The 14,903-nt window shown below is 39.4% G+C and overlaps 1 protein-coding gene across 5 annotated transcripts in view; it reads left to right on the top strand.

The window, feature by feature from the left end:
* The first annotated feature begins 980 nt into the window (after nucleotides 1-980).
* Nucleotides 981-14,903, top strand: part of LOC137982530 (uncharacterized) — a 22,171-nt gene continuing 8,248 nt past the window's right edge. Inside the window, exons 1-2 of one of the 5 annotated variants that reach the window (XM_068829641.1) lie at nucleotides 981-1,060; nucleotides 10,742-11,085. In XM_068829641.1, coding sequence (XP_068685742.1) covers nucleotides 1,041-1,060; nucleotides 10,742-11,085 — 364 coding nt within the window. In that variant the 5' untranslated portion in view covers nucleotides 981-1,040. Of the gene's footprint in view, nucleotides 1,061-2,048; nucleotides 2,116-3,489; nucleotides 3,578-4,788; nucleotides 4,841-8,650; nucleotides 8,743-10,741; nucleotides 11,086-14,903 lie in introns of those variants that run through there. The other 4 variants (XM_068829644.1, XM_068829642.1, XM_068829640.1 and 1 more) reach the window with 4 other exon arrangements.

A 14,903-nucleotide genomic window follows, 5' to 3' on the forward strand; every position in this document is an offset into this window, starting at 1 on the left:
AGTCTGGCCAAGGTCCCCACAAAAAGCATTGTAAATTAGTCCTGAAAAGCCCCGAGAGGAGCGGCTAATAACTTCACTTCACTTCACCTCACTTTCGTTTGTTTCTTGATGTGTTTATTTTTAAATCGTTTTACTTTTAAAGGGGGACCATTCATCAACTATAATTATCTGTACTTATCTTCTTAGTTTCATAACAGCTGGAAGTAGCGGCACCATGTACGATGGTCTAAAATACTTTAAACCCGAAATAGTGACCTCTGTCGATCAGCCAGGAAGAATGTTGTCTTTTGTCATTTTCACTTTGTGTTCCCCACACGGTCAAAAAAGATGAGTTTTGTGCCCATTTAACGAGACACAAGGAGGGTTTGCGACAGTTTTCTAAAGTAGCGCACATATTTCGAAAGCACCAGACGTAACAATTTTGGCGCCGCAAAGCGCTTTGCGAACGCCAAAGGAGCCTAGGGAGGGTCTGGGGGCATACCCCTCCCCCAGGAATTTTTAAAATAAAACGCTGTTTCCAATGTTTCTTGAACCCAAGAATCAGTTTTCCGGGCAAGGCTGAAGTTCACTCAAATTCTCTTTAAAAAGTAAGTAAAAAATTAATATATATAATGATAAAAAATAAGCCAAACCCCTCAAATATTTGCATCAAAGTACCGGACAAGGAATGGGAAACAACCAGACGAAACGTCCGGCCTCCGGCCTCAAGCACAAACCCTGCGAGGCAATGCAGACACGTCTATTTCACATGTTGTTTCGTGGTGAATGAGTCAATGAGCCGCCATTTTCAGCGTTTCAAGTTTTGTAAATTTGTTGACACTGGTTCGAATCCATGTACTCACTATTATATATTTATGACAAGAGGAAGTTCCTTGGACACTGATTCATGCATTTATGTATTTTAAGTAACCCCAACTATTTATAAGAAGAGAAAAACAAGCCAGGTTTTTTTTAAACAACACTTACTCCCGCTGCTCCTATAAGAAGTGAGCGCTTATTATAAGATACAATGACCGGGATCAAATCATAAGGAACTTTCTATGAAATACGCTTTCAACAGGTACGGTATTTCACTTCTAGACTTGCTTCAAAGTTCAGTGAGTACATTTGTTGTTTTAACGTGGCCACTAATTGTCGGTATATACGAATACCTAGATTTCTTACGAGCTCTTTATACTGTTTTCTCGTCAGAACAAGTTATATTTACAAAGAATACGCGCTTACACAGGGACCATGATAGAGCAGAAGTTTTCGGAATTTGTACCTGACTCTATCTAAATACAAAGCCGGGAAAAATATTGAAATACGTGATCGAGTGAAGTTAAAACATCAGTAATAGCTTTTAATAATTAGGGAATTCAATGGCGTGCTTACAACCGCATGGCATATATCTCACTGCATCTGTCCCGTTTTTGCAAAGAACTAGTATCAGTTGGCATTACGTCTTATACCGTGGCGACGAGTTTTTCAGTTATCTGTGTGTCGTGCTCTTAACCAAGACCAGTGAAAACGATCTCTTTGCTTTGCTTTCTCTTTGCTAAACGACTTCAGTAGTGCCGGGCCTTCTGGAGATGATTTGTGTCGAAATTTGTCGCCCATATAACAAATCTTTTATTATATTTACTTGGTATAGGCCTCCAAATTCCGACCTTGTAGAGCTTTTCAATGATTATGAGATTTTTCTTCAAAAATGTGGAGTGCCCCAGGGCTCAATCTTCGACCCCCTGTTGTTCCTATTAGATGTTAATGGTTTACCAGACTGCCAAACATCAGCCACTCCTTGTATATATTCAGATGACACTCAAATTTTTGCATATTCCTACGATGCCAACGAACTTATACCAAATTAAAATTGAATACTGACCTCGAACATGTGAGAAATTGGCTCGTAGAAGCAAACTCCTAATGCACTCAGCTAAGTCTAAATTCATGCTTATTTGGTCTTGTTATAATGTGAGAAATAAGAGTTTCGAACATCCCGTTGTGGCAAACAACACACCTGTTTCTCAAGTTGACACACATAAATGTGAAGTGGTTCAGATTGATGAGAAGGTTACTTGGGACAGCCACATTGACGTGATCTGTGAGATCGTTCTTTTGAATTCACTCGAGAAGGTATATAAGAGCCTAGTAAAACCATTATATTTTGATTATTGTTCCCCTTTGTGGAACAACTGCGGCAAGTTATTAAAGGATAAGCTTCACAAGGGGGATCGGTTTGTTGGCACATTTTGGACCATTGCCATAAGCTCGTCGTACTCTCTTCGATCCTCCTAAACATCAGCACTGAACACTGACAGACCATTCCATAGTCAACAAAATGTGAAAATTTAAGCCAGCGATAAACCAGATAATCTTCGTTCAATTTTGGTTGAAAGATTTACAATTTAAAATTTACCAACTGGGAATGTAAGGAGCCCACTTTTGCCACCTAATGATTTGCCAGTTCTTGATGTATAAGTTGTCGATGAGCGGACATCTTATCTTAATCTTAATCGAGACTTTTTAACTCAAGTTTTTACCCTTCCAAGTTTTTTAAATATAGAATTGAGAACTTTTTGCATCTTGCAGTTTTGCGGAATTTGTACGTGGCGATGGTGGAGCTATTTAAATTCAAAGGAAATAAGTTTATAAAAGTTGAAAGTTCTCTGATGAACTCCATAACGTGCTCGCTATCGATACACATATCTCATCACGGTTGCTCTGTTTTTGCCAATAAACTAGTAACAGTTGGCATTACATCTGATCCGGTGGCAAAGAGTTTTTTAATTTAGATACCTTTTTCAAAAAGCTCTGTGTGTGTCGCGCTGATCTTAAAATGCGCCTTGTACATTATTAATCCTAATGGAAGTGATTACGACCAGTGAAGACAATCGAAATTAATCTACTAGCGTACTAATAAAAACAAACTGAGAAACTAAATTTGGATATCTTAATGAGAATCAGGTGTTAGAAGATAGTTTATGACCAAATACACAGACGATTTTGCAAGTTGACTCGATACTCGTCACAGAAATGTGTATTTTTTTCTTCCGTTTCAGTTTTTTATGTGTTTATTTTTAAATCATTTTACTTTTAAAGGGGGAACATTTATCAACTATAATTATCTGTACTTAACTTCTTAGTTTCATAACAGCTGGAAGCAGCGGCAACATGCACCATGGTCTAAAATACTTTAAACCCGAAATGGTGGCCTCTGTCGATCAGCCAGGAAGAATGTTGTCTTTGTCACTTTCACTGTATGTTCCCCACACGGTCAAAACTGATAAATTTTGTGCCCATTTAACGAGACGCAAGCTGGGTGTTCGACAGTTTTGTAAAATGGCGGACATATTTGTAAAAGCACCGGGAGTAACATTTTTGGGGCCGCAAGGCGGCTTGCGATTGCCGAAGGCATTCCCCATGCATTTATGTATTTTAAGTAACCCCAACTATTTATAAGAAGAGAAAAATAAGCTAGGTTTTTTTTAAAACAACCTTACTCCCGCTGCTCCTATAAGAAGTGAGCGCTTATAAAATTCAATCACCGGGATCAAATCACAAGGAACTTTCTGACTCTGAAATACGCTTTCAACAGGTACGACATTTCTTTTCTAGACTTGTTTCAAAGTTCAGTGAGTATATTTGTGGTTTTAACGCCGCCACCTAAATTTCCTACGAGCTCTAGAGTGTTTTCTCGTCAGAACAAGTTATATTTACAAACAACACCTTAACAGGGATCATCATAGAGCAAGCGTTTTCGGAATTTGTACGTGACGAGGACGAAGCTGTAAGACTATCTAAATACATCATCATCATCATCATCATCATCTATCGACCGCGGAAAAAAGTTGAAATACATCGAGTAAAGTTAAAACATCAGTAATCGCATCGAGAATAGCTTTAGATGAGTGCCCCGATCTACTTATTAAGGGAATTCAATGGCGTGGTTGCAGCCGGATGACATATATCTCACTACTTCAATCTGTCCCGTTTTTGCAAAAAGCTAGTAACAGTTGGCATTACAGGTTATACCGTGGCGACGAGGTTTTAAATTCATAGACCATTTTCAAAAAGCTCTCTGTGTGTCGTGCCTCTTACAGTATGCCTTGTATATCATATAGTAAACCTGATGGGAGAAACCAAGACCAGTGAAAACAATCTCTTTGCTAAATGACTTAGTGCGGGGTCATCTCGAGATGATTTGTGCCGAAATGTGTCGTCCATATAACCTTTTATTACATGTACTTGGTACAGGACTCCAAATTCCGACCTTGTAGATCTTTTCAATGATTATGAGACTTTTCTTCAAAAATGCGACGCTGGAAACAAATAACTGATGATAATTGGCGATCTCAATTGTGACGTGAGTAAAATTTTAATGGACATCCACGCACTCTCACTTCACCAGTTAGATCAGTTAATTATTGACAAGCCAACTAGGGTGTCAGAGGCCTCATCCACGGTAATAGATTTGGTTCTTCCCAATGTCAAAGAGAATTGACCTGACTCCGTTGTTATACATCTCGAAATCTCGGATCATAGTTTAAGATACGCAGTGAGGAAATGTGGGCTACCAAAAAGCAAATCTTGCATCAAAGAAATTAGAGACTACAAACATTTTGTTACTCAAAACATTCTTGCAAATTTATCTCGAATGCCTTGCAGTTAGATTCAACGAGCCGATGATCCCAACGTATGTTGGAACGAATGGATATCGTTCTTTATCGAGACTGTAAATAGGATGATGCACCAGAGCGCCAAAAAGAACAAGAGAGTACTCCGCTCCTTGGATAACTCCGTACATTGCAAAACCTATGAGAAATCAAGATTACCATTCTTCATTCACCATTCTTTCAAGGTTTCGTTTCCTTTTATGCGAGAACTGTAATTATCAGAGTTAATTTCATACATGATCTTAATTTTAATTTTATACTTGAACTGTAATTATCAGACTTATTTTCTTAGTTTTGTGGCGGGTGGAAGAAGTCGCAGCGTGCGTGATTCTCTAAGGTATTTTAATCTGAAATGGTGGCCTTTTTCGATGAGCAGGGAAAATGTTTTTTTTTTTCGGATTGAGCGCCTTCGTTTATCTATACCCTGCACCATGCAAAATGATCTTACTTTTGTGTCCAACGATACGCTAGGCAGACGCGTCTTTTGGCAAGTCCATGACATGTCGTTTCGTGGAGACAGAGCCAACGAGTCGAGCTTCCTTTAATGCTTGAAGCCATAAAAAGGGCGAATCGCTTTTAAGCGTTTCATTGACAAGGGTTGAACTCGTTACTACATATTTATTAGAAGATTGATGATACTGGCTCCTGCATTTATGTGTTTAAATAAGTAACTCCAACTATTTATATTATAAGACGAGAAAATACACGCCACCGGCGATGTTTAAAACAACACTTTTAATTAACTTCCGCGGCTTCTAAGAAGTGAGTGCGTAAAGAATTGAAGCCCCTAGGTGAAATCTTAAGGACCTTTCTAGTTATGAAATACGCTTTCAAAAGGTCTTTCACTTCAAGACTTGCTTCAAAATAATCTAGTAAACGTCCAGTGAGTATATTTGTTGTTTTAACATAGCCACCAATTGTCAGTACACGAATACCTAAGAGGACATTTATAGGAAAATAAGGAAATATTCAAAGAGAATAAGTTTTTAAAAGTTGAACGTTTTCTGATCAACTTTGGCCCGGTTCAGACGCCGATCTTTTCATGAGCCGAACTCAATTCGAATTTGGACCGATCCAAATTAACAAAAGTACGCCTGTTGATTCAGACGCCGTTCTTTTTGGCCGTTCCTAATACAGTTCCAGTAAAAGCAGTGAAAATGGTCAGCAGTTTTCAGGAGTAGTAAATTAACATATGGCGCCGATGCTGCTAACCTACACATCCGTCTTACGTGCCATGTGGAAGAAAGCGGCAATTCGAAGAAAAAAGATGCAGACCGCATTGCATGTTATGTTTGCATAAGTAGCTCTCCACGTCGTCATTTTAAGCGAGTGACGTATACAAACTCCAGTACGCATGCTCTCTGAGGTAAACTGCTTGCGAAATACATTATAATAATTTGTGCATTAGGATCGGCACATGAAAAGTACGGCGTCTGAATCAAAGCCGTTCCAAAGGCGTTCCAAAGGCGAAATTCCCGGCTAAGCCAGGCGGGAAGAACGGGTGAGCCGTTCCAAATTGATTTAGGCGCCGATCTTTTCATGTACTTAATTCAAGGAATTAGGTTCGGCTCATGAAAAGATCGGCGTCTGAACCGGGCCTAATATAAAGCAATTCCATGGTGTGCTCGCTTTCACTACACATATCTCATCGCGGTTGCTCCGTTTTTGCCAATAAACTAGTAATAGTTGGCATTACATCTGATCCGTTGGCGAAGAGTTTTTCAATTTAGAGACGTTTTACAAAAAGCTCTTTATGTATCGCGCTGATCTTAAAATACGCTTTGTACATTTTTACTGTGTGTCGTGCTTCTCAACCAAGACCAGTGAAAACGATCTCTTTGCTTTGCTTTCTCTTTGCTAAATGACTTCAGTAGTGCCGGGCCTTCTGGAGATGATTTGTGCCGAAATTTGTCGCCCATATAACAAATCTTTTATTATATGTACTTGGTATAGGCCTCCGAATTCCGTCCTTGTAGAGCTTTTCAATGATTATGAGATTTTTCTTCAAAAATGTGTAGTGCCCCAGGGCTCAATCTTCGACCCCCTGTTGTTCCTATTATATGTTAATGGTTTGCCAGACTGCCAAACATCAGCTACTCCTTGCATATATGAAGATGACACTCAAATTTTTGCATATTCCTACGATGCCAGCGAACTTATACCAAATTAAAATTGAATACTGACCTCGAACATGTGAGAAATTGGCTCATAGAAGCAAACTCCTAATGCACCCAGCTAAGTCTAAATTAATGCTTATTTGTTATTGTTATATCTGAGAAATAAGAGTTTCGAACATCCCGTTGTGGCAAACAACACACCTGTTTTTCAAGTTGACACACATAAATGTCTAGTGGTTCAGATTGATGAGAAGGTTACTTGGAACAGCCATATTGACATGATCTGTGAGATTGTTCCTTCGAATTCACTCGAGAAGGTATATAAGAGCCTGGTAACACCATATTTTGATTATTGTTTCCCTTTGTGGAACAACTGCGGCAAGTTATTAAAGGATAAGCTTCACAAGGGGGATCGGTTTGTTGGCACATTTTGAACCATTGCCATAAGGTCATTGTACTCTCTTCGATCCTCCTAAACATCAGCACTGAACACTGACAGACCATTCCATAGTCAACAAAATGTGAAAATTTAAGCCAGCGATAAACCAGATAATCTTCGTTCAATTTTGGTCGAAAGATTTACAATTTAAAATTTACCAACTGGGAATGTAAGGAGCCCACTGTTGCCACCTAATGATTGCCAGTTCTTGATGTAACAGTTTTTGATGAGCCGACATCTTATCTTAATCTTAATCGAGACTTTTTAACTCAAGTTTTTACCCTTCCAAGTTTTTTAAATAAAGAATTGAGAACTTTTTGCATCTTGCAGTTTTGCGGAATTTGTACGTGGCGATGGTGGAGCTATTTAAATTCAAAGGAAATAAGTTTACAAAAGTTGAAAGTTCTCTGATCAACTTAAACAAGGGAATTCTATGGCGTGCTCGCTATCACTGCACATATCTCATCACGGTTGCTCTGTTTTTGCTAATAAACTAGTAACAGTTGGCATTACATCTGATCCGGTGGCGAAGAGTTTTTTAATTTAGATACCTTTTTCAAAAAGCTCTCTGTGTGTCGCGCTGATCTTAAAATGCGCCTTGTACATTATTAATCCTAATGGGAATGATTACGACCAGTGAACACAATCGAAATAGGCCATTTCCGAGTTCATGTTTGCCTCCTCTTCAAAGCGACTCTAAGGGCGAATTTTTTGTGATGGTAATTAGTTCTACTTTACGTTTGAATGAAAACTAATTTTCATAACAAAAACTTCGCACTTAGACTCGCTTTGAAGAGGAGGCAGACATGAACTCGGAAATGGCCTATTAATCCACTTGCGTACTAATGAAAACAAACTGCTGAGAAACAAAATTTGGATATCTTAATGAGAATCAGGTGTTAGAAGATAGTTTATGACCAAATACACAGACGATTTTGCAAGTTGACTCGATACTCGTCACAAAAATACTGTTTGTTTTGCTTCCGTTTCAGTTTTTGATGTGTTTATTTTTAAATCGTTTTACTTTTAAAGGGGGAACATTCATGAACTATAATTATCTGTACTTAACTTCTTAGTTTCATAACAGCTGGAAGCAGCGGCAACATGCACGTTGGTCTAAAATACTTTAAACTCGAAATGGTGGCCTCTGTCGATCAGCCAGGAAGAATGTTGTCTTTGTCACTTTCACTTTATGTTCCCCACACGGTCAAAAAAGATGAGTTTTGTGCCCATTTAACGAGACGCAAGCAGGGTGTTCGACAGTTTTGTAAAATGGCGGACATATTTGTAAAAGCACCGGGAGTAACATTTTTGGGGCCGCAAGGCGGTTTGCGATTGCCGAAGGCATTCCCCATGCATTTATGTATTTTAAGTAACCCCAGCTATTTATAAGACTGAAGAGAAAAATAAGCCAGGTTTTTTTAAACAACACTTACTCCCGCTGCTCCTATAAGAGGTGAGCGCTTATAAAATTCAATCACTGGGATCAAATCACAAGGAACTTTCTGGCTCTGAAATACACTTTCATCAGGTACGGTATTTCACTTCTAGACTTGTTTCAAAGTTCAGTGGGTCGTTGTTTTAACGCGGCCACATACATTTCGTAAGAGCTCTAGAGTGTTTTCTTGTTAGAACAAGTTATATTTACAAACAACACCTTAACAGGGATCATCATAGAGCAGAAGTTTTCGGAATTTGTACGTGACGAGGACGAAGCTGTAAGACTATCTAAATACATCATCATCATCATCATCTATCGACGGCGGAAAAAAGTTGAAATACATCGAGTGAAGTTAAAACATCAGTAATCGCATCGGGAATAGCTTTAGATGAGTGCTCCGATCTACTTATTAAGGGAATTCAATGGCGTGGTTGCAACCAGGTGACATTTATCTCACTACATCAATCTGTCCCGTTTTTGCAAAAAGCTAGTAACAGTTGGCATTACAGCTTGTACCGTGGCGACGAGGTTTTCAATTCATAGACCATTTTCAAAAAGCTCTCTGTGTGTCGTGCCTCTTACAGTATGCCTTGTACATCATATAGTAAACCTGATGGGAGAAACCAGGACCAGTGAAAACAATCTCTTTGCTAAATGACTTAGTGCGGGGTCATCTCGAGATGATTTGTGCGGAAATGTGTCGTCCATATAACCTTTTATTACATGTACTTGGTACAGGACTCCAAATTCCGACCTTGTAGATCTTTTCAATGATTATGAGACTTTTCTTCAAAAATGCGACGCTGGAAACAAATAACTGATGATAATTGGCGATCTCAATTGTGACGTGAGTAAAATTCCAATGGACATCCACGCACTCTCACTTCACCAGTTAGATCAGTTAATTATTGACAAGTCAACTAGGGTGACAGAGGCCTCATCCAGGGTAATAGATTTGGTTCTTCCCAATGTCAAAGAGAAATGATCTGACTCCGCTGTTATACATCTCGGAATCTCGGATCATAGTTTAACATACAGTGTGGAAATGTGGGCTACCAAAAAGCAAATCTTGCATCAAAGAAATTAGAGACTACAAACATTTTGTTACTCAAAACATTCTTGCAAATTTATCTCGAATGCCTTGCAGTTAGATTCTTTATCGAGACTGTAAATAGGATGATGCACCAGAGCGCCAAAAAAGAACAAGAGAGTACTCTGCTCCTTCGATAACTCCGTACATTACAAAACCCATGAGGAATCAAGATTACCACAAGAAACGCGCTATTAAATATACCTCACAGTACCATCGGGCGAGTAAAACAAAAAAACTCGCAACAAGATAAACGACTGTTGTAGGTCCAATGACCCCACAGAAAGCCTGAACGCTTATATAATCCTTAGCTGGAAAAAACCACGCAACAAAATGAGTTCCTTTAATGAACTATCAGTCAACGATAATATAGTGTCGGATCCAAAAGCTATGGCTGAGGCTTTTAACGACTACTTTATTATGTAGTATTGGGCCAAGATTAGCAGCTGAATACGACGAAGAACTGTGTAGTAATTCCGACCATTCATTAATCGAAAATTCTCATACATTTTCTCCAGAACATTTAAAGTTTTCTAAAACTCTTGTCCACAATGTTGTTTCGACTCTGCCAAGGCCTAAAAGGATGTAAGTAAACCGGGTGGATAAAATCCCTGCCAAAATCCTTAAATTACCAGTAAGAATAATTGAATTCTGACCTCGAACGTGTCCGAGATTGGCTTACTGAGGCCCATGCTAAGTCTAAATTTATGCTTATTTGGTCTTCTTCTAATCTGAGTTATAAGAGTTTCGAACATCCCGTTGTGGTAAACAACACACCTGTTTCTCAAACGGACACACATAATTGTCTAGGGGTTCAGATTGGTTGGGAAGCTTACTTTGGACAGCCATTTAAGTTTAAACATGGTTTACGAAGAACTAGTCTAAGCCGTGACTCACTCTTAAACCAGGTCTAACCTAGGCTTCGCTTAAATAATTGGCCCTTTGACGGCCCTGCCGGGGTTTTCAGTAAAGAGTGAATTTCACTCTACTTACTTGCAGGGCAATATTTCGCAAAGTCTACATCAACAAGATGAACCCGCGATTTTGGTTCTCAGCTGTTTTTCTGATGACAAGGATTGGTCTTATTAGGGCAGCTAATCAAGATTGTCACAGCGAATATTCTGTTTATGGGATGTTTCTTAAAGGCCACACTTTTAAAACAGTCAGGGATCAATTTCCAGGGGAATGTTACTTGATATGTGACCAAGATGTCAGATGCCAAAGCTACAATGTCATCATTGGAAGAAGAATTTGCGAGCTAAACAACAGAACGAAAGAAGCCAGGCCCGAAGACTTTTTACCCGATTCAAAGCGATTCTACATGAAGCGAGCTTTCAACAGAGGTATGGAGCATTAATAATTTATCTAAGGAATTCTATAGTAAGAAGAGATTCCTTGTGCACTAAATTACTTGAAGGTAGCTGGGTAAATGGTCTATCTCCGTTTGACATCTATGGTTGGCCGGAGTACCATATAGGCATAGGACCCATGGGTTGATTTTCTCATGGTAATCACGGCTAATGGTACCGGTATTGCTCGTGGGCGCGTACGCACAGACTTGCCCAAAAACAATAACAATGATCATATAGAAGGCTAAAAGTTACTAAACGTACGGTCATCATCAGGGGTACATGGTGGAAATTTAAATACAACTTGGTTTTGTTGGATTAAGTTATTCCCAAGAGGAACAGTTTCGCAATAAAAGAATGTACTTGTTTGTTTTGGGTTGGTTTCTCGCAAGCAATTAGCAGGCACTCCATTATTTTCCTCCGAAAAGTGGTAATCTCGGTGCACTCTATTTTCCATGTGCATGCGTTGGTTGGATGTTTTGTGTTTATTTATTTATTTGTTTTATAAATTTATTCAGACTCTAAAATTAAAACACAAAAATATGTACATAATTTACAGAAATATTAAAAAGTAAGAATTGGAAGCACTATACAACATTAGAAATTATTATAAATCATAAGAATACAATCACTGTGTCAATAATCGTTTATCCTTTTCCATCATGACGGCCAATAATAAACGCTCAAATCCTAAAGTCTCGCTAATTCCTTATCGATTTCAAAGTCACTATTAGCAATGTTGAACGGAGCTCTTCGAATACAACGTGAGCCTCTCAAGCACAGTAGTGCAGACCTCAGGACAGCGAATGAGACTTTGGCGCGAATCCACGACATTGTACGTAGTGCTGTAGTCCTTACCCTTCTTGATTGACAAAAGTTCAGCCAGTCTACTGCGATACCTCTTGCATTCATCTGCCATTCCTCCGGTGGTAGTAAATACCAGTGTGGTAAAGGAGCCTTGTTCGACTTCTAGCACCCTGCTGGCGTACATTCTCTTCTCACTCTCATGTTGGCGGTAGATTTGTCTTATGGTTAGGCCTCTATAAGACTCTGCATTCGGGTAACAAACCCTAACATAAAAAAAAGCGGAGCCTTGCCGTTCTCAGAAGCCACGAGCATGTATGTCAAGCCGGGCATCCGCTGCTCTGTTCGTATCAGGTGTCAGCACTTCTCCGTTTATCTCCTGAAGTACCGGTTCAATTTGGACATCATTGCATACCATCTTTAGCATTTCGGCTTCCAAATCGCGCAGCTCATTATGTCTTTGAATAATGAAGCCTCCACGTCTGCATACCATTTCATTTTCTCCCCTAAATTAAGTGCCGTTCCGACCAGTCTCGTTTTTGAGGAACTACCACACCCTTGTCATATTAAAAATGTTGAAAGGGTCACGAAGCGATTAAAATAACGTGAATTTATATTTTGAGATGACGTTCTCGTTGCCGTCACCGTTGTCGTGGCTTAAGCTCCTTACTACCTCAACTAAAGCTCTTAACAGTCGACGGTTTTTGTGTTCAGGTGGAGAACGGTTTGGAAAATATTTTTTTCCTGCATTTTTCGCTCGGGTTTCAATACAGGTTTGACCGAGAGTCCATCATGGACTCTTGGTTTGACATATATAGCTGTTGTCAGGACCACACTGGTGGCTACCCAGTCATTCAAGTCAAGCATCAGAGGGATATCAACTTATAGAAGCTTAGTGTTTATTACTGGGTTGCCAGTATGGCAAACTCAGTCGGGGTCTTCGTTTAGTTTGTCTGGTTTTTTTTTCGTTTTTTACTGGGTTGCCGTATGGCAATCCCAGTCGGAAAATGGGTAGATTCTCCGTTTTATTTTCCGTGTCGGTAAAAGTCTTGCCTGTCACTCCCCTGCTAAGTGGTGTCTTTGTGCATAGAGCCTTCTGCGTGTATTTTCTTAGGATCGAGAGGGTAGTGGGAAATGCGTAGATTTCTCTGGTGGACACCGTAGAACGATTAACTTAACCGGCAATGGCGTCGAAAGTCAAGTAACGCAAAATGGCGTTTTAGTGGATCTTTGAACAAAATATACCTTTTTGAAACTCAATAATGGCAAGTCAATTGGATACTGAACAAGCTTAAAAGCGACGAGTAATGGACTTCGACAACAATCTGTCTCCCGTCGAGCCGTCTTTTACCAAGTGTGCTGTTATGTAGAACACTGAAGATTCGTAGGGCAGCGATAATAGTGAATTCAAAGAGTAGACCAGGTGGATTGGATGGAATTTCAAGCGTTAAAATCGCTGAAAAGGTAAAATTATTTTCGGAGCGATGCAATTGCGTGTCTTAAACAGATTTTCCTATGATCTCACATAATTGTGTTTTCCCTCAAAATATTCGCTTGTTTTCGTTTTCGCTCGAACATATTTACCTTTATTACATGTCCAGTGAATAGTTTTATCCTCTGGGATGAATTTTCCGTCAAAAAATCGGTTATATGGGTGGTTTTTGGCAAAGAGAGGTTAATTATTCGTAATGCGATCGCTTCCGTTGCCGTTCGCAACGGGTCGCAAATTTGACACTTTTATCGCATCATCACATTACGCATTGATCGCTAATCCGATTAAAGCTAAAAATCTAAAAATATTCGTGCCTCATCAGTTTTCGGTCGAATTTATGTCCAAGAAAGCAGATAAATTGCAGAAAATTTTAGTTTTGCATCCAAATATTCGTAATCAACGCTAAAATGACCAAATTTTGCCGAGAAAACATATTTTACTGTTATTTTTCTTAAATTTTTTTGTTCAACTTTCGCTCGCTTTTACAAAATGTTTCAGTTGTCTGTAAATAAGTTATACGCTGTTGGAAATATGTTTTTTTAATTACCTTTTGCTTTGTTTTTGCAAGCCGGTATTCGGCCCGTGAGCATTAGGGGAGAATAATGCCCTACAATTCAGTCACAATTAGCCAATCAGAGCGCGCGTTATATCGGCTACAAACACAAGCCATATAATAAATGGTCTTAATGACCCGACAACTTGAAACAAATTTGCCTTTAACGCTGCACGTACCACAGGCAACCCAGTGTACCCTCACGGAGGGTCTAGTTACTGGGTCGCCAGTATGGCAAACCCAGTAGGAATCTGCGTTTATTTCGTCGTTTTTTCATTTTTTTCCGTGTCGGTAAAAGTCTTGCCTGTCACTCCCTTGTTAAGTGGTGGCTTTGTGCATAGAGCCTTCTGCGCGTATTTTCTTAGGATCGAGGGGGTAGTGGGAAATGCGTGGTGGACACAGTAGAACGATTTTAAACTTAACCGGCAATGGCGTCGAAAGTCATGTAACGCGAATGGCGTTTTAGTGGATCTTTGAACAAAATATACCCTTATGAAGCTCAATAATGGCAAGTCAATTGGATATACAGGCGGTGGAATCTTAAAAGCAACGAGTAATGGACTTCGACAACAATCTATCGCCCGTCGAGCCAAAATCAAAGTGAGCTGTATTTACCTGAAGTACATGGGAATTTGACACGATTGAGTTTCTTGCCTTCACGCACGCAATGAAATAGGAAGAGGTTTTCGCCTCTAAGAGCAAATATGTTGTTTGTTTCAATAAATGTTTCGCTGGATAAGGATTCTGTGGTATTTTCTGCCTTTGTGAATTATAATATCATGTTGTGTATTGAATTTCCGAGCTTAAGGTTGAAATGTGATATGGGAGAAGTTTTTTAGTATTGCTCTGTAAGCAGGAAGGGTTCACAGGCCTGTTGGAAGCGTGCTTGAGTTTCAACAAAATGAGCCCCAAAATCAGTAAAAAAATTGTGACGCAGATGAATAATAAAGTAGCTGCCATTTC

This window comes from Montipora foliosa, chromosome 13, assembly GCF_036669935.1.
Source record: "Montipora foliosa isolate CH-2021 chromosome 13, ASM3666993v2, whole genome shotgun sequence".
Lineage (NCBI taxonomy): Eukaryota > Metazoa > Cnidaria > Anthozoa > Scleractinia > Acroporidae > Montipora > Montipora foliosa.